Genomic DNA, 19,625 nt, shown 5'->3' with positions numbered 1-19,625 from the left:
GTCCGATAACATTTAGAAAGTCTAGAAGAGCCGCATGATTAAATCATTTTATCCCCATTCAAGGTAGCAGAACGCTAAACCAGAAGTTGTTGGCTTGGCCAGCATCAGTCTCCAGTGCACTTGTTCCAAATGATGCAGAAGAAGCACTGATCATCTGGGTAATTTTATATGCTGCAATTGAACGTTTTTGGGTTCATGCACCACTGAGCAACTTTCATAGGAATGACAGGGCTCTGCCTCCGATGCTGTATCCAGTTCTCCTACTTATTAGTTCTCCTATCCATACTGAGAGCCAGTGAAAGATGAGCAGGGAGATCTGGGCATTGGAAAGATGGAGGAAAGTTGTAGGAGCTGTATTTAAGTTTATTTGGATTCACATAATAAAGGTGGTGAGGACACTGAGCTTTAATTTGGCGGAGAGAAGGCAGGTGACAGCAGATGCCGTTATTGACCTCCACCTTAGCATCACTACAGCCATAAGCTCCGCAGGTGAATGGAAACTGCAAACACTAGTTTAAATGTAAGGACCCTGAAATCACTGCATCATGTTATGTGTTTTTTTGGCAGTAAGATATAAGCCACAGTGAATGCTAAACACCCTCTGAAATATTATTGGAATGAAGGCTGCAAGTGTGACACAGTGCACCTGTACTCCCCATGTGATAAGAACAAGAAATTGGAACAGGGGTCAAAGAAAACCCAATCCAATCTTATTTTGCCACTACAGAAGTTTTCCACTGTTCATTTTCATAAACTACCCACATTGTTATGATACAAAGCGGGTTGAATAAGGCAAAGTATCCCTTTAGGTGTTTAGGTAAAAAAAAAAAAAAAGCAGCTGATATATTGTTATCTCAAACTCACAAATATCAATTGTCAAAACAGCATCAATCAGGCTATACCATACATCTGTTAATTAGACCTTTTTAATCAACCTTCAAACTGATCAAAGTGTATTATTCTATACATGCTCTCTTAACTCTGCAGGTGCACCGATCATCTACTGCATATGTGTGGAACGTATGGCAGTCATAAACCGTTCAGGTACAGGAATGAATGGCTCTTGGTTACGAAAGGTCTGCAGTATATCAATAATACTATTACCTAGAAAAACTGGATGTGTTACCGAGCTGACACCTGCTCTAACAGTTGCTGCCTTCTGAAGTGTGTGCAGCGGAGCATAAAAGAGTATAAGGGTATATAAACAATTCTGAATCACTCTGAATGAAGCCCTCACATGCACTCTCTAGGCTAATATTATGCAGAAGCAGAGGGTGGCAACAGCTTTCTGCTGATCACTGCTCAGCACAAAACCTGCGTATACACTCTTGTTGTTTTGTAAGCACAGGATGAAAGAGTGTTTGTAGAGAGGACCAGAGGTACTTTATCTTTGGGCCTTCTCTGTAAGTGTGTGTGAGAGCTGACGGTTGCCATGGTGCTATCTTGCGAACCCAGAAACAATGTGCAGAAGAATTCAACTCTTATTTTCTCTTTTCCCTCCAATCTGTCGCCTGAGCCCTGAGATGAACTGAAACTCCCTGTCACCTCCACAATAGCGCTGTTAATTGTGACCCAGATTCGACCGACTGAGAGGAGTAAATGCTGAACATGCTCTTCATGCAAAGTTCAACAAACAAGAATGTCATTGTCAAACCGACCAGTCAATAGTGCACTGAGGAACTAGGGGCCGACAGTTGCTTTGCATTTGCACCTCACCCGTGTTTTGCATGGACACTTGCTTTGTCTAAGCAAGCAATGCACATACTGTATACTACACTGCTGAGGGCCAAACATGATATGGGCATTTGTTAAGGGATCCAATTTAGTTTCTTAATTTTTCTTCCCAACAATCTGGAAATTCAAGAAGGGAATAAACTCCAATTCAATCACCTCTGCATATTTTTCCATACTAAGGCATGTAATTTCTTGAAATGCACCCATGTCCAATATATAGTAATACCTTGGGATGCTGTGAGTGTTTTGCCCTCATTTCCTAAAAAATGAGGTGAGACTTTGCTGCTTTGAAATAATGAAACATCGTAAATAACAAAGTCTGAGGCCAGACGCCAGAAACAACTCTGACACGCCTGTGGTGTAAAGGAGAGGGAGTGCAGCGCAGAGGAGGATTGTGGGAGTTGATTTAATAGACGCAGAGGTCTGCAAGACAACTCTAATCCGGCTGAAGAGGAATAATGGCAGTAATTGCTCTGTCTTTGGAGCACACTGGCCTCTACCCGGCTGGCTGGCTGGTCCTGCACATCATGTGATAAAAGACTTGGGCTGCACACAGTCAGATCTCATGTTGGGTTGCAAACCTACTAAACACTAGAACACCACTGCAATGATATTAACCTGAGTGACTAATAGTTTGTTCATTTAAGGGGCAGTTCCAAAAAAACCAAAACTCCTCTGGTGGCATTAGGCTATGATGACAGTTTTATTTTGCCAAGGATTTGAGATATCTGAGGTTGTGAGATTTTCAGTGTTTGACAGTAACACACTACAATAATGATAAGTAGTGTAAAGCTATAGTTTGGAAGATGGAAATGCTTACTTTTAACAGCTGTAAATATTCACATTATTTGATGGGAAATGTAAATTGTATGCATTTATTAGGAGCTTACTTAAGATTCTTTCCACTATGAAAAACATGACCTCAACCCTCCTGAAATACCTACTACAGCAGCACAACAATATAAAGCTGCAGAGGATGGCTGTAGCCCTACACTGGCTAAACAACCAAAACTGGATTTTAATTATGGACAGCTTCAGGGTGCAAGCAACAAAGTACTAATGAAGCCTGTGGCTAGATACGTAGTAGATGAAATGTTGCCTATCTCCACAACTGAATCTTCGTTTTTCAGGCAGATCCTTGGAAAAATACCAGTCACAGGAAACAGATGACCCCAGGTAAGAAATCATTTGCAAGCTATCTAAGCTAAGAATAAGTTACCCATTTTGTGGGATGTAACGGAAAAGAAACATAACATGTATTGTTACAAATAACTTTCGGAAGGGAGTAGCAAGAAAGTAATAATATTACTTTTGAAAAGAGTAACAAGTAACAAGTATACATTTTGTGAGTAGCAAGTCACACAGTCAACACATTTCCTTATACATATTAGGGATGTTCCTGGCAACTAATTTCCCTGTCGACTAAACGGACATTTTAATTAAGACTAGTTGACTAGTCTAAAAAAGGGAAAACAATCCAAATTTAGCACAATTAATTGTTAAGTATTTGAAACATTGTCCCCAAATAATAGTGTGTGCACTAAAAGCCTTTTGAAGCCTTTAATTACAATCTTCAACAACCATGTTGGATTCTAAATGTCTCTGAAGTACGAGACACTTTGCACCATGCGGTATGAATGTGAACGTGATGGCAACTCAGTCTAAAGTTCACCTCTAAGATAACATCTAAAAAAAAATAGCCTCTGAAATATGGGGCACATTGAACCTTGCAGATTATCTGACAGAAATTATAGCAATTCACTTCAAAGTTAATAAAACATCTAAATTATAATTAAAGTTCAGCTGAAATGAGAAGCATTTTGGGCCATGCAGTATGAATGTAAACCCTGCACATTATCTGACAACTCACTCAAAGTTAACAAATAATATAACATCTCACTGTCAAACCGCGCTGGTTTTGTGAGAGGACATCTCTCCAATTTCCCACCGTGCTGTTTTAAAACTCCAGTCTAGTCAAGCATTTCCGTTAGCAGGGGGACTGCTGTCTGATGGCTCTGTAACACCCACTAGTGGCAGGCAGCTGCATGACAGTTAAGCGGTTTTGTACATAAATAAAACACTAATTGGTTTAACCAGAGATACTGGATAAAGCAAGATACCCCACTCAGCTCACTTCCTGATTCAGTGACGTTAGCGCCACGCCCCCATAGGAGACTTGCGGCAGCTCTGAATGTATTGTCGTCAATGAGTAAAATGAACGTGATCACAATTTATGGTCAATTCTTTCGCCCTATAGTCACTAAAATAAATATTGGGTTCGTTTTCCACAAGCCACACATCTTACCAACATTCTGACTCTAAAGCTGCATTTTTCATCCGCGCAGATCAAGAGAAAATTAACTTTGTTTGAGCCCTGTCCGTCTCAGAAAACAAGTTCTCGTGAGATCTTGTAATCTTGATAAACAGGCGGTAAAATCACAGTTAGCTTACAAACAGTTATTTACCGCTAGTAATAAATAAAAAATGCCCAAGCTTTGTGCAGCAATAGGCTGCAATAATAGGAAGAATGTATTTTCATTCCACCTGCTTCTCGATCCGCATACACAGACATCCACAGAGCCTCTGTTCAACACGGTGGTGGGGAGGGGGGGGGGTTTGAGGGAGAACAGGCTCTGATTGGAGGGAGAGCTAACCACGCCCACTTAGGAGACAGGAAGAGTAACCTACGTTGGGGTATCTCCTTTATCCATTATCTCTGCTTTAACCGACTAATATTTCTGGTGCCGACTAGTGAGGGGGCTGACGTTTAATCGTTAAGGCATCTAATCGGCCGCATCCCTAATATATATATGTGTATATATATATATATATATATATATATATATATACACTATACATATGGGCTGGAAGTCCCAAGGTCACAATGGAAGACACCTCCTAAGGTGGTTGAGAATGACCAAGCTAAGATCCTGTGGGACTTCAAGCTCCAGACTGACAAACTGTTGATAGCTAACCAATGGGACGTCGTGTGGACAAACAACAGAAGGCGGCAGCGGTGATAGATGTGGCAAATTCCGAGCGACAGTAACATCGGGAAGAAGGAACACGAGAAGCTCATAAAATACCAAGGGCTGAGAGAGGAGCTAGAAAAGATGTGGGGAGTAAAGGCAACAGTGATGCCAGTGGTAATCGAAACACTTGAGGCTGTGAGTGGCTCCAACTGATTCCAGGTACAACATCTGAGGTCACTGTCCAGATGAGTGCAGTCCTAGGAACAGGCTAAGAAGCGATTTTTATATGATAAATTGATGATAAAAATAATTGTATGAAAATCAGGTAATTTGTTCAAACAAAAATATGAAAACTCATTCATTAATTATCTATAACCGCTTATCCTGTTCAGGGTCGCGGCAGGGCTTAAGCTTATCCCAACTGACACTGGGTGAAAAGTGGGGTAAACCCTGGACAGGTCAATTGACCATTGGAGGGCTGACACAAAGAGACAAACAACCATTTTCGCTCACAATCTCACCTACGGGCAATTTAAGGTCCCCAATTAACCTAACCTGCATGTCTTTGGACTGTGGAAGGAAGCCAGAGAGCCTGGGGAAAACCCACGCTGACATGGGAAGAACATAGCACCCCATACAAAAGAGCCCCAGCCAGCCGGTGGGTTCGAACCCAGAACCCACTGGCTATGAGGTCACAGTGCTAACCACTGCAGCACCATGCCGCCAATATATGAAGATGTGTTTTTATTATTAACAAAACTACTGATTTATTTTTGACCCACTTGTGGAAGAGTATAGTGTAAGTTTAAAAAAAATCAATCATGTCTTTCCAGAGTGAGTGTCTCTTTTATTCGGGATAATCCTCTACCTGATCAGTTAGCTCCTTTCTACTGCAGAAATAGTGTCTATGAATATTAGATGGATACCTCAAAACCTGTGCAAATGAGACAACACATAGAGTTAAGTCATAAAATATGTCTCTGACCTTGAGTGAACCAGCCCTTAGGAAGATCTCCAGGATGTGCATAACAGCAACAACAGCAAAAAATGTACAAAACAAAACAGAACAAAAAAAACCTTTGGAAGTTTAACCATTGAGAGCCTTTATATCTGCTGAACAGAGGGGAATCCCTGATATTTGACCTCTGTAAATGATCCAGGAAGTAGCAGAGTACAAACTAGGACATGAGTGGACAAGACCTCTAGGCTTTGCGGCGGAACTTTTTTAAGTTTAAATAATTAATACAGCACAATATGCAGACCCATCTGTGCTTTAGAGCTGTCAGAAAACACCAATAACATGCAATGAGGCTGAAGTGGCAGCAAAATTACCTCTGGCAAATAAAAACCTACAAGATCACAGCTCATCACTTACACTCCTACTTCCTGTGTCATTACCTTCTCTTGGCTGACTGTCAGTATTCTTCCACTGCTGAGGGTAATCCATGTTGGCTATGGCCTGTGTGATCTTCTCATCCAGCTGCCTGAGACATCCAGCTTCATCACCTAAACTTTCTCTGTGCTGCACATCCTCCTCTTTGCAGTCTATTTCCACAGCTAAGAGCTCTTCATCAGCTGCCTGCGCCAATGTGGAAAACCTCTTCAGGACTTCTAGGTAGCTCTGGGGGCCAAGCTGGTCCCTGTTTGCACTCAGGTACTCTGCTGCCTCCTGAGCAACGTCCCTGAGGTATTCAAGAGACGCTTCACCCGCATACGGTTTGACTTGGTCCTCTGTATGAAAGTAGGATGTGACAGAGGCAATTTCCACAAGGTCATGGCCTGTGGGAGATAAAGGAAGATCATGACAGGAGGTGGTGAGACAACGGCAGGCAGAGAGAGAACTCTTTGTGTTGTTAGAGGCTGAATAAGGACATACCGGGAACTGTGAAGCGAAGAGTAAGTCCATCATCTCCTCTCTTTGCTGCAGTCACATGTGTAAGTCTAGAGCCTTGTACAACAACGTAAAACTCTGCATCCTCAGGAGTGCTATCTTGCAACTGTATGTGGGCCTCCACCTGTCCCTGAGATGAAAAAAAAAAAGAAAATTCAATTAATTGTATTTACAATAATCATCATGTATTTACAACAATTATCACCCTGCTGACACTTTCTGATAACCTTAGGCCAGTTTTACAAAGTTCACAGACCTTTTTAAACTGCAAGAAAGGAGCAAAAATGGGGCAGCAAAGAAAAAAGAAAAGAAAATAGAGACACCACTCATTCTCTCACAATGGGAGTGAGCTGCACCCCACTGAGTGTCTACTTCATGATCCACCTTCAAAATGAGATTCACTATTTCTGTTACATCATTGACCTTGTTTATTGACCTAATCTGAACTCTGCTTTTTTCCTGCATCACCATAAAGACACTAACCAACCCTCCTAAAATTGTACCATCTACAAGACATGAAGGGCAAGAGACGCAGATAGATTTCACTGAGTAGAAGCTCATATTGTGTGCCCACATCTACAAATCCAAACACAGACAAAGACTTCCTCTATTGCTCATTATTCATTGCAGCTGATATGTTTCCACAGCATATAACCACTGATGCAGTGATGCCAAGCATTAGGTTACCAAAACAAGGCAAACGTGAAATGTTTTTGTCCTCATAATCAATTTAGAATACCAAACATGGAAACCACAAGATTTACTTTACCACTTCTGTATAAATTTTCCCCCAGAGAAAGAGGGTTAGCTCAGAGTGTATCGTTCAAGTTCAAGAGGGATCGCATACTTGGAGTTCCATGTTTGTGCAATATCCTTATCTTTTGTTTTCTTGTGCTCAGCTCAGGGTTTTATCTTGTGATTAATGGTGTCATCCTTAGTTTATCATTATTGTTAATACATTAGGCTAATGCATCCATTATGTTAAATATATTTTTAGGGCCTGCACCAGCTAAACTTTATGTGAAGAGTCACACACACACACACACACACACACACACACACACACAGGCTATAATTTCTTACATTATCAGGAATGGCTGGCCTACAATAGGGAAAAAGTTGAGGTATGGTCACAGCAACAACGGATAACATTGCTATTGCTAGCTGAAAATAGCCCCCCAGCAGTATTTGCTTGCAATATTACCTTGCTTTAGCACTACACACACACGCAGCAGTATTCACATACAACAGTATTCGCTAGCAATATTATCTTGCTGTAGCACTAACCCCCCTAGCGGTATTAGCAAGGATATTAGCTTGCTTTGGCACTAGCTAGCTAGCACTAGCCCCAGCAGTAAAAGCTATCAATATTAGCGTGCTGTAGCAACAGCTAGCTGGCGATAGCCCCCCCTCCCCCCACCCCCCTTTAAAGGCAGCTAGATAGCCTTTAAGACCAATAATAATACATTTCTTACCGTTGTTTAGCCATTGTGTTATTGTATTGGTTTATGGAGTTACATACTTTCTCAGATATCTAACGTTAACATTAGCAAGGCTAGACTATAGTATTCAAAATGATTGATTCCTGGGGATGGCTTCCAATCTACATCAGGGGGCTGTCTTCCATCAAAAATCCTACTCGTACACTTAAATGGATCACCCTTCATATAATTCTCATATTAACAATAAAAAAAGTCTGTATATCCTTTATTTAAAAAAAGCCGCAGTGGCTTATTTTGTGCTGTCAAAGTATTACATTAAATTCCATTAGCCTAAAAGTCTTATTCAAAACCACTTTTGATTTCCTCCTACCGGTAAAACGAGATAAGTAAGGCCACTACCATTCCACAAAAATGCTGAAATGTAAACTGCCTCCATTTAGTGGTCAGTCACTATAAGGAACTGAAGCTTACACAGTTGGCAATTATAGTTCAGACTGTGTTCCATTGATTATATAATCTGCATCAATATCTTTAAACAAAACTAAGAGTCTTGAGCAGCTGTGGGCAGTGTTTTGCATCTTACAAATTTAAAGTGAAATACTTCTCTGCACAACCTCATAAGGAAAGACCATCATGCCCCTGGCTAACCAGTCAATGTTTCACTGAGCTTCAAACTTATATCAGTGTCCCTTTTATTTGTTTTGCCTTGAGACTCTTGGAGCTTTCCAGACTTGAATCCAGTTCATATTGTTTCAGAGGTATAAATGACACTGACCTCGTGTTAGCAGGCTGGTGGTTTGGACTGATAACAGAGGTCTGACATAGGCTGCAGTTTCTCAGCTTGTTGTATGCACTAAGTGGTTGGCTGCAGTACCACTTAGCGCACACTTACCGCTGTTAATGTTATCGCTGATTGTTTTTCCAACTAACAAAGATAAGATGTCAGCCCTTGGTTTGTGCAGACTTCCTGATTTCTTACAAGGCTAGTGAGTCACGGGGCATCACTGATTATTTTACATTTTGTTCATTATGAAAGTAGAATTTTATTAATCTTATGAAAATGTGACAGACTATCTTTGTGTTTTTAAAGTAACCATTAAATTTTACTAAACTTTTGCACTGGCGGGACTTCCCTCTGCTAAATTTTGGACAAAGATCATAATCTCACAATAATTCTACCTTAACCTAACAAGTCATATTCTGATATATCATAATAACATCAAGGAGATCTATTTATTCTCTGTCTGTGCTGTTTTATCTTTATGCAATTGTCCTCCAGCTAAATAGATTTAAATGTCTATGAAGGACAAAAAAAACATACATGCTTTTTTTCAATAACCTTTGATTTTGTTTTCACTCCTTCAAGGACGCTGTAGGTCCCACTTCATTGTCCCAACAATCAGCAGCAGCCTCACATAATATTGGTTTAGACAGGTAGAATTTGATCAGACTAACTGTATCTCCTGTGCCTTGGGGAAAGAGGAAGGAGGAAGGCTGGCTGGTGATAAGACGTCAAACTGATGTGATCTATGGCCTTTTCTCCTGGGCTTTATCATGACACAACCTGATCCAGTAACAATGAAATATTCAACACCTTGTGCTTTTACCTCATGCCTTCTATATGGGCAGCTCTCAGGTCAGGCCAAATGTGTTAATTATGGAACATGAGGAGGTCTATCACATATGCAATAGCAGCTTGGTACAAACCTAAAAGCGAATAATGTTGTGTCTGATTGCCTTAATATGACATAATAACTGGTGCATATAAATATTTGTTTTCAATAGAACACCAACTCCAAGCACACACCAGTGACATGCTTTTATAATCTCATGTTGTTGTCCATTCAGTGATGAAAAACAACGTCAGATCTGCTGCCTGTGGTCTCCAGGAAACCAGCAGTCATCAGCTTTAGAGCTCTTTGCTATGATCTCTTGAGTGCAACACGTAGGTGACGTCAGGGGAGCAAGATCACTGCCACTGCAACAACAAAAACAGCTCCAATAACAGTCAGTTCCCTTGGTGAGAAGACAGCCTGACGTCAGCGGGGACAGACAATATTTTGTTTTAAATATTAACAGTTTTTCACAGTATACTGTTTCAGTTTGGCAACCAACACAGATGACATTTTGTCTCGTTAAGACAAGTTCAACTAAAAAATGAAGTGTGCTGAAATCCTCACACAGTCACTATAAATCATTATTACTTGATGGTTGGCTTTGATCAAAAACCAACAGAGGGCCGAGAAAAGGCACATGCTACCCACATCCATATGCTCAATTTTATAAACATTAAAGCAAGCTAACAAAGTCTTTTCAAACTCCTATGAATGTTTCAAAGTGAAAGTATTTTAAATATTTCCAAGTCACTCATTAACAACAGTGACGTGTACTGTAGAGTGCGTACATCTGAGCTAAAAGAAACTCAGTAGACCAGAATCTCACTGGAGTCTTGAGTGTGACAGCTAGAACTGTGCTGTCTGCCTTTTCTCATACTCTGCTGAGACACATACCTCTGATTTAATCTGCTGTGCAAATGAGATACTAATGAGATACTATACATGTCAGAAAATGCTGTCAGTAAGCCTGGCATGGTGCCGCAAACATATCATTTCAAAGAAGAGGGTTCCCAGGTGTAGACTCCTTGTTACATAAGAATACCAAGAAGCAAAGTGTTAACTGACATTAATAATTATTAAAACTATTATAGTTCTAACTGCAATAGTTGGGAAAACAGCTGTAATAACACCACATGTCTATTTGTTCTAGTAAAAGCAATTTTTTTTTTCTTCTTTTATGACTAGCTTATCAAACGTCAATTAACGACTGGCAGGGTGAGGTTTTGTTTGTTTGGCATGTGAAAAGCATGGCAAACACAATCACCACAGCACTTAAAGAGAAAACAAAATCATAAACCATAACGCAGCACACCCACTAGCTCAAAGAGCAATGTGATAACTATGACTATCACACCATACAGGCAATTGAACAAACGTGGTACTGTACAACAAGGATGTAGCTAATCTATCTCCATCTGTGAACATGCAGTTGTGTTGTGTGAGATGATAGCTGTTATAAAGAAACAAATTCAAACGGTACTACCTCTGTAGCCTGTTTTTCAACCTGGACGCGCCAATGTTTTTGTGTCTCTGTGACTAATGGAGACAACTATTTTTGAAATTAGTCCAGTATTGAATGAGACTGCTGCAGCCAGCAGCTGCAAAAAAGGGTTCAACGTAATCCAACTTCTCAGGGCATTTCTGAATTTACATCCACTAAAAGTGCTTGTTTTTGCCATTGACATGCTCACAGTGTTAGTCTAAGTGTCTGACATTATGGAAAGGATTACTACAGAGATAGACTCCTTTGTTTAAGAGAAAGATCCTTCTTGTCTAACCAGAAACAGCCCCAAAATCACCATTGCCGAACCCACAAGATTCCATTTAAATTAATAGTAATTTAAGCATGTATAGAACCAGCATATTTTCACATCTAACTGGGTGAATTAAATGTTTATTTCAATCAAACCAGAGTAGGTGATTGTTGGAACAGTGGAAAAATGAACCAAAATGGTTTTTGTGAGTTATATTTTGTTTCTGTTGACTTAAAATGAAGTGTGTTTTATAGTGATAAAATGAATAAAGTCTGGTGGGTTTAGCGACAGTTATTTTGGGGCTGTTTCTTGTTAAACAAAAAGGATCTTGCTATTAACAAAAAAGTCTGTCTCTGTAGGGATCCTTTTCATAATGTTGTCAGACATTAAAAATAAAAATCCGAGAATGTCAGGGGCAAAAACAAACACTTTCAAAGGATATAACTGATGGTGTTTAATTGCCATTTAACTTTAGGCTACATTGCAGCCTGTTTTGCTGCTGCAGGCTGCAGCAGTTTCACTCAATACTGGACCACTTTCAAAAAACGTTGTCTCCATTAGTCACATAGACATAAAAACATAAGAAAAAGAGTCCAGGTTGAAAAATACCAAAATTACCCTTAAGGGTTGACAGCCATGCTAGAAGCTAGCAGGTCTGTGAGACTGTATTTAGGCACAGCAGTGGTTTGGCGTGATGCTAACATCAACATGCTAACAATCACAGTGCCAACATGTTGATGTGTCTTAGTTTAGTATGCTAACGTGCTACATTTGGTCACCGACACGGGTCATCCCTATGTTCCCAGGGTTCTATGTTTCCCGGGTTCTATGTTCCCCACTTAACCCTTCAAAAAACCTTCTATGTTCCCTGCTTACACAAAAAGGGTTCTATGTTTCCCGCTTGGTTGAGCAGGAAACATAGAACCCGGGAAACATAGAACCTTTTTTGTGTAAGCAGGGAACATAGAAGCTTTTTTGCAGGGTTAAGTGGGGAACATAGAACCCGGGAAACATAGATACGCTCCCACTGACACACAGTGCGACTGATTGAATGTCATTAGTTTTGCAGGTATTTGGTTATAAACCAAAGTATTAGACAAAGAAACATTTTAAAAATTTAGGGGATCACCAAAGTAATTACTGCTCATCCTTTGGGTAACATAAATTAATGGACAAAAAAATTGTATCTATTCATCCAGGTATTGCAGTGGTATCTTCCTCATAACTGGAATTGTCAACCTTGTGGTGGCACTTAAGGAAAAGTCAGGAGAGTGGTGGAACGACCCCAACAGGTTAGACAGACTGTCATTGCCATCCCTAGAGCTACGCTGCTAGAGATGGATAAGTAAGTGAGAAACTTTTGTTTTGTTTTGTTTTGTATTTTTCTCTCACACACCAGATGTGTACTTATCACATTACAGCTCACCAGCATTAGTTCAGTTTTTTGCAGGGAGATTACTTTTACTCACACACACACACATGTGGACGAACAAAATCACTTTGTCCTGCACTGCAGCTCAATAAAACCTCCTCAAACACAGGAACTCCCACACTTTCTGCCTGCAATTCAATGCAACCATTTATCCATTGATCTAGCTGGACAGTATCTGCTATGGGCCTGACACTATGTTGTATGTGTGGAAGGCGCACCATAACACTTTACTAAGGGTGTTACAATAACGGCCTTTATAGCACAGCAGTGTGCCGTGGCTCGCCTGCACAAAGCCTGGCATTGAAATCTAGATCTCATTCAGCGGTGAGAGTTGCTCCTGTTGAGCTGTGACCTTAGAGGGTGGAGACGCCACTTCCTCTTAATGGAGAGGTGTATGTGTGAGTGGTAGAGCCCGTAATGATTCACATGCTTGGATTCAGACTGGTCCTCAATCAGCCTCTATGAGTGAGTGGAGGAGAAGGATTTGGAGCGACCCCCCCCCCCCCCCCCTCCACTCTGAAACTGGTGACACAGCAAAACAAGCAGACACTCTGCTTACCAGAAATCTGGCAACGCTTCAGTAACTGGCCCACCCAGGCTTCCACACACACACACACACACAGGAGAATAAGGGCGAGAGAGAGATGGCGGATATGGGAGATTGAAGGGGAAAAGGAAGACAGATGGAAGAAATGAAAGTAGCAGAGAGAAAGTGAGTTTTACTATGTCAAAAAAACATAATTCAAACACACCTGCACACCCTGCACCCCATGCTTCCATATGGAAAATTTGTATTTATTCACTTAATACACTGGTGTATTCCTTACAGCAAAAAAAACAAGAAACAAATAGGTATATTCTCTCATTCTGGCTCCTATGTTCACCATGCTTTCAGAGAGCCTTGTCATTTGGTGAGCAGGCTGTGTAAGGCCTGGCTTCCCCAGGGACTGAAACCCTCCTGGCTTGAGTTTCACCTGCGACACAAGGCTTGCCAGTCAACCACTGCACAGAGGGAGAGTCAGGCCTGAGAGACGGCTGGAGGGAAAGACTAGAGCGCTCTAATTCTAGTAGGAAAACACAGCATTGCTTCTAAATATGGGAGACTGCTCCTCAGAGTTCATGTTTTTACCCAACCACACCCAAAAAATACACAATCAGACCCCTCTGCGAGACCACCACTACATCAGACACTTACAAACTGGAGCAAAACATGTAGGCACTTACATATAGAGGCACCTCTCTTGTGTTCAGCTCCATTTTCTCTCCATCCACCAGATGCCTAGGGAGCAAATACTCATGTTACAACAATGGCAAGATAAAAACAACTGAAATTCTTTGACCTTTAGCTTTTTTTGTCCAAAGCTGTCTTTTGTTTTGTAGTCAATACAGTATCAAGTGCTTTATCATTTAATCATGCATTGAATTGAACTCACTGAAACTCAAACAAAAGGAAAAACGTATGGTGCAGTCAGTAAACTGAGATGCTCACGTGAGAACTGATCACGATTTTAAAACAGTGAATAGAACAACACCTGAGGCCATTTTCTGAAGAAAGATGTTTACACTTTATATGAGGCTCTGCTATATATCAGCCTTTAGGTGACCGAGAGAACCACCTGTATGGAAGACGTTACACTACAGTGCAGTATCCGACTCTTCAGGCGGGATGCAGCAGCAGAGAAAAGGGTAACTGTATCATCAGCACACACTGGATCCGCTCAGCTGTGAATAGTGCATGACTTCAAAGCTGCACAGTGGTGTCAGCTCTGCAGGCTGCATTTGTCTAGACACTTGTTTGCATGAGCTGGTGCCCCTCAGACAAGCCGTGACAGTTTTAATTTTTTGGCTAAGAGGACGATTAAATTTTTTTTTTTTTTTCTGTGGGGAGTTTCTGACAAATAATTGTCTCTTCAGGTACCCCTTAGACGTACAAATAATTATAATTTTTATTGTCGATTAATCTAACGATGGTTTTCCCGATTAATCATTTGGTTCCCATCAAATGTTCCCATAGCCCAGGGTGACCGTCTTTAAAGCTACAGTTGGTAACTTTCATTGAAAAAAACTTTGGCATATTTTCTGAAATAATCACTATATCCTGACAGTAGTGTGTGAGACAGATAGTCTATGAAAAAAATTATGTTCCTCCTATTGCAACTGAAGGAAAACAACCATTCAGAGCCAAGGAGTCATGTCAATCACTGCTGGTGAACTGCGTTAAAACTGTTGAACTAGGCAGCACTGTCAAATATAAATAAAGATTCTGTTAATACATTGCCTATCATTTCCAGAAACATATTTTAGTGTACTGTTTAGCCGTAAAATGAGAAAGTTTAGGGTGCGCACTTGCTTGCCTAGTACAGCGGACACCCCATGTACAAAGGCTTTGCCCTTGCCGCAACAGCCGCAGGTTGAACTCCAACCTATGGCCCTTTGCTGCATGTCTTCCTTCCTAACACTCCCCTTTCACTTTGAATCTGTCCCGTCATAATAAAGGCAAAAAAAAGAGAGAAAGTTTGTGAACCAGCCTGGTCACAGTGCTTCATTTTGGCTCGACTGTTTCCAACATGGCGGCTGGGTCACAAACTTTTTCATCTTACAGCTAAACAGTACACTAAAATATGTTTCTGAAAGCATTTGAGGTGGGAAGTATGCAATGCAGAAACCGAACCTTCATTAATATCTGATCAGCGCCGCCTAGTTTGACAGTTTGAGCGCAGCAGTTATTGAATGACACGGTGGTCAATTGGTTGCTTTTGTGCGTTTTTTTTAAAATATTTCTTATAAAAGTTACCAACTACAGCCTTAAATGGGTTGTTCTGGCAGACTAACAATGTGTCTATATCATAATACTTTATATTTACCTTTATCTTCTAAAGAAAAAAAGCAAAAATTCTCACACTGGAGGAGCTGTTTGATAGGCTATTTCTGTGAGAAAAGTTGCTTAAATGGATAATCAATTATCAGAACGGTTTCTGATTAATTTTAAGTCAATCAACTGATCATTTCAGCTCTAATCTCAATATTGTTATTCAACAAATACAATAAAATAATACATTTAACAAGTTTTCATGTTGACACTTTCTACATATAGTAAGTAGAGTAGCCCAATTAACTCTAGCGGCATGTTGCTTTATCCTCTGTATGTGGGTTAAACTTAATGTTATTTTATGAAAACGAAACTGTAAACTGACACAGAACAGTATGCAGTGTCTTAACAACAGGTCAAGTCACATTATACTGTAATACACTGACTGCTGTCCTTAGGGATTATCTAACAATAATATCACTATAATACTGTGTCCAAATGACATCTTATCAATAGAAGTGTAATGCCACAGGCCTGGGCGTCTATCACTTGTTCTTAATCCTACTCATATCAACAGAGCTACACTATTGTAATGTGGAACTAGAGAAGGTTTACGTGTCATATTGTAGAATAACATTGTCCTAGGTTGGAAGGTTGCGCCCCATAACGTCAACAAAACGTGAATATTCTGGTATGCTTGTGTTTATGCAAGGTTTAAAGACATATGAACCCACATGTAGAAAAGGATTAACATCCATCTTGATTTGAGCTTCTTCTTAAGTTCAATAAAAGCTCTTGAGCAAAAGTGAGACACAGCACTTGTGGGAGTGAATCTTAAATCAAGACGCCCAGTATTTCAAACCTGCACAGAATTTGTGTCAGTCATTGTCCTCAGCCTGACTTCAGCCTCTGACATGTTCAGTGTGAATAAGAAACCTGACCTGGCTGGTGGCCATGCACTCCAGAGCAGAGCGTGAGAAAAGAGATTACACATAACAAGAGAGCGCACACTGTCACAAAGCATCGAGGAAACTCATTTTGACATCTTTATATTAAGTGCAAATATTTTCAGACGTGATCAAGTTGATCCTGTTGTCCTTAACATTTTTGCAGGGGATGCATGATTGAATAATTCCTCTCACATGACAAGCTGCAATCAGTTATAGGCTGTATGAAAAGGTGAGCTTTTCTGCTCTCAGCCCTTTGGTAACTGCACTTTAATGTGCTGTGTGTTATCATTTGGTGCATGTGGATAAATTTGGTTCTAGTGTCAGACATTACTTCTTAGAAAAAGATGCTCGATGCAATGATGAAACCACCACAGATGCCACAATAAGCATCATACCTACTCAACGTAGTCATTGTAACCATGTGTTAAAAAAAGGTGTCAAAACTTTCTTTATCAGTTGTCACATATGAAGCTACCTTGGAAAAAAGGTTTGTGACTAAGTCATATTGTCAACAATAAACTTCAGCCACCTCTTTATAGCCCTATAATAAGAAACTAAGGTGAAGAACCTCATTGCTTAGCCACTGAATGGACTGGTCGACGAACTCTCACACAAAGACGTGAAAACATACTTTAGATAATTACTATACATATTATCAGCACTCAAACATATCATTCTGGAACAATAAATAACATATACAGTACTGCTTTCACCGGGAAGTGAAACTCCTGCAGTTATATACAGCCAGTAAACGCATCACAGCAAGACCACAACAGGGACACATAAAAAACAGTGAGTGCAGGCATGGAAGTCACCACGCTTTTTGGTTTCACCGTTGCATTTGATCGTCTGTAAATGGATAAAACGACACATTCCCCAAAAGTACAACCATCCCGGTAATCTCACTGCACAGTCTTTGTTTCATCAAACACGATTTGAAGCAGAAGTTTTCAGTTTCAGATGAATGAGCTTGCCATTACCTGCTGTCGTCTCTCTCCGCTTTCGGTCCGATCTCGACTCAAAACGCACGACTTGTTATCTTAGAATAAAGTTTCTCTCTTGCTCTTTTCTCCGCTTAATAAACACGTTTTATTCCCTTATTCCGCATTTGTGTTGCTCTCTGCTTCATCCGCCTCTTCGCTCCGGGAGAGAGTCGGTTGGGAGTTTGTTTGCAGGTGTCGCCAGAGTTGTGCCTCCTCTCTGCAGCCGTGTCCTCTGGTCCAGCCCCCTCACATACACACACACACACTAGGCTGCAGGAGTGAAGCCTGTCATCAAGGACACACAAACATTCCCATCAATATATTATGTCATACTTCATATCTGGTGTTTCGATTTGGGCTACTGCATTACACTTTAGAGTTTAGACTTTAAAGTCAGCTATAGTTTAAATTTCCTCCAATCAGAGACAAGCTGGAGTGATGATGTCACTTTCACCTATGCTCAGTTGTAGTTTATTGGCTCTGATTGTACACAAAGAAGCAACACACATTTTTTGTAGTGGTGGAAAGTAACCAAGTAAAGTACTGTGCTTAGGTACAAATTTGAGCTACTTTACTTGAATCTTTTCCATTTTGTAACTTAATATATTTTAGCGGTAAATACTGAACTCCCCTAAATTTATTTTAAGCCCCCACAGCTTTAGGTAGGCCTACTATTTCACTCACACAGCATCTGATTAAGAAAGAAAGTGCAATGTATGGCATGAAAAGCAACATCAAAACACTGCTTGCACATAAATTTATCAATAACAATAATGTAATTATACAGTTTGTGTTTGTCTACTTTAAATTCATTTTGCTCATAATATTTCTGCACTTTTACGTAAGCAGAATTTTTATTTCAGGATTTATACGTACTTGTAAGTATTGTTACACCATGATATGAACACTTATACTTGAGCAACATATCCAAGTACCTCTTCCATCACTGCATTTTTGGTGTATCTGACTCAGGGAATGTCAGACTCTGAGATAATGTCATACATGAGGAATGTACTGGGTATTCTTAAATGCAGCTGTGATTACTTTCTCCTGTGATTTTGTGCTGTCTCAGTATTTGTCACAGTAAACAGATGGATTTAGTGTTTATTTACTGGGCTACAGCATTTGCTTGTGTCAAAGATGTTGTGTTTATTAAAAAGGATATATATCAGAAATTTAGTATTGATTAGTATGAGAGACATTTTATTATGATTATTATTTTAGCAGAGGTTGTGATCCTGACTTTTACTCTTTAGAATGGGTCAAGCTCCAGAAGTGCTGGATCCTACATTTCCCACAATGCAGCTCAAGTATTACTTTTGTAAGACCTACTGTCTTCTAATGACTTTAGTTGTTCTTTTATCTCAGACATGTTAGGATGTTACGTCAGATCAGCTGATAAAGACGCGTCACAACCACCACCAAGTGACACTTCTGAGGAAGGTGGAAACGTGTCAAGGTATGTAACATCCTAACATGTCTGAGATAAAAGAACAACTAAAGTCATTATCAGAAACTAAAGACATAAGGAACACCATTGAACCTCCTGTCTTCTGAATACCCATTTCTTTAAAGTCCTACATCTCCAGTTTGTAACAGTCTTTCTGTTAAAAAATCTCAAGTCTAACTAAGCCGACATAACCCTGATGACAAAACACTGGAGAACTCCTCGTGACTAATTAACTGAACGTCATGTGAAATCAGCAGTGTCCCTTTAAAGGAGCTATATGATGATCAGAGCATCAATGTGTTGTAATTGAGCTTCTCTGTTCGTTGTTGTGGTAGACGGTCTGGCCACATGTGCATGTTAGTGCATGTGAGTCTCATCTGTGTATCCCACTGGATACTCATCACCTCTGCTCTGCACCTTACTCATATGGCGCTTATCGCTAATATCAAGATGGCAGCATTGCTGAAGGTAAGCGTCCCTCGAGGTTCACACTTTTAGCTCTGTTAGCACTGTTGCTGTTGTTGCCACAGTAAAAATGGAACGCACCAGCAAATACTCTCTTAATATGTTAGATAGCTCTTTTAAGGTTTGG

At 40.3% G+C, this 19,625-nt stretch overlaps 1 protein-coding gene across 4 annotated transcripts in view; it reads right to left on the bottom strand.

Moving 5' to 3' along the window:
- The window catches only part of arhgef28a (Rho guanine nucleotide exchange factor (GEF) 28a), a 57,065-nt gene extending 39,233 nt beyond the window's left edge, over positions 1-17,832 (bottom strand). For 3 of the 4 annotated variants that reach the window (XM_078162101.1, XM_078162100.1, XM_078162102.1), the window contains exons 1-4: positions 17,581-17,831; positions 14,066-14,120; positions 6,583-6,727; positions 6,105-6,485 (exon numbers count right to left, since the gene is read on the bottom strand). In XM_078162101.1, the coding sequence (XP_078018227.1) occupies positions 6,105-6,485; positions 6,583-6,727; positions 14,066-14,098 (559 nt within the window). In that variant the 5' untranslated portion in view covers positions 14,099-14,120; positions 17,581-17,831. Of the gene's footprint in view, positions 1-6,104; positions 6,486-6,582; positions 6,728-14,065; positions 14,121-17,580 lie in introns of all 4 variants that reach the window. The other variant, XM_033647321.2, reaches the window with a different exon arrangement.
- Between the last annotated feature and the right edge of the window lie 1,793 nt (positions 17,833-19,625).

This window comes from Epinephelus lanceolatus, chromosome 19 (assembly GCF_041903045.1).
Source record: "Epinephelus lanceolatus isolate andai-2023 chromosome 19, ASM4190304v1, whole genome shotgun sequence".
Lineage (NCBI taxonomy): Eukaryota > Metazoa > Chordata > Actinopteri > Perciformes > Serranidae > Epinephelus > Epinephelus lanceolatus.
This window is presented reverse-complemented; position numbering and strand designations above follow the sequence as displayed.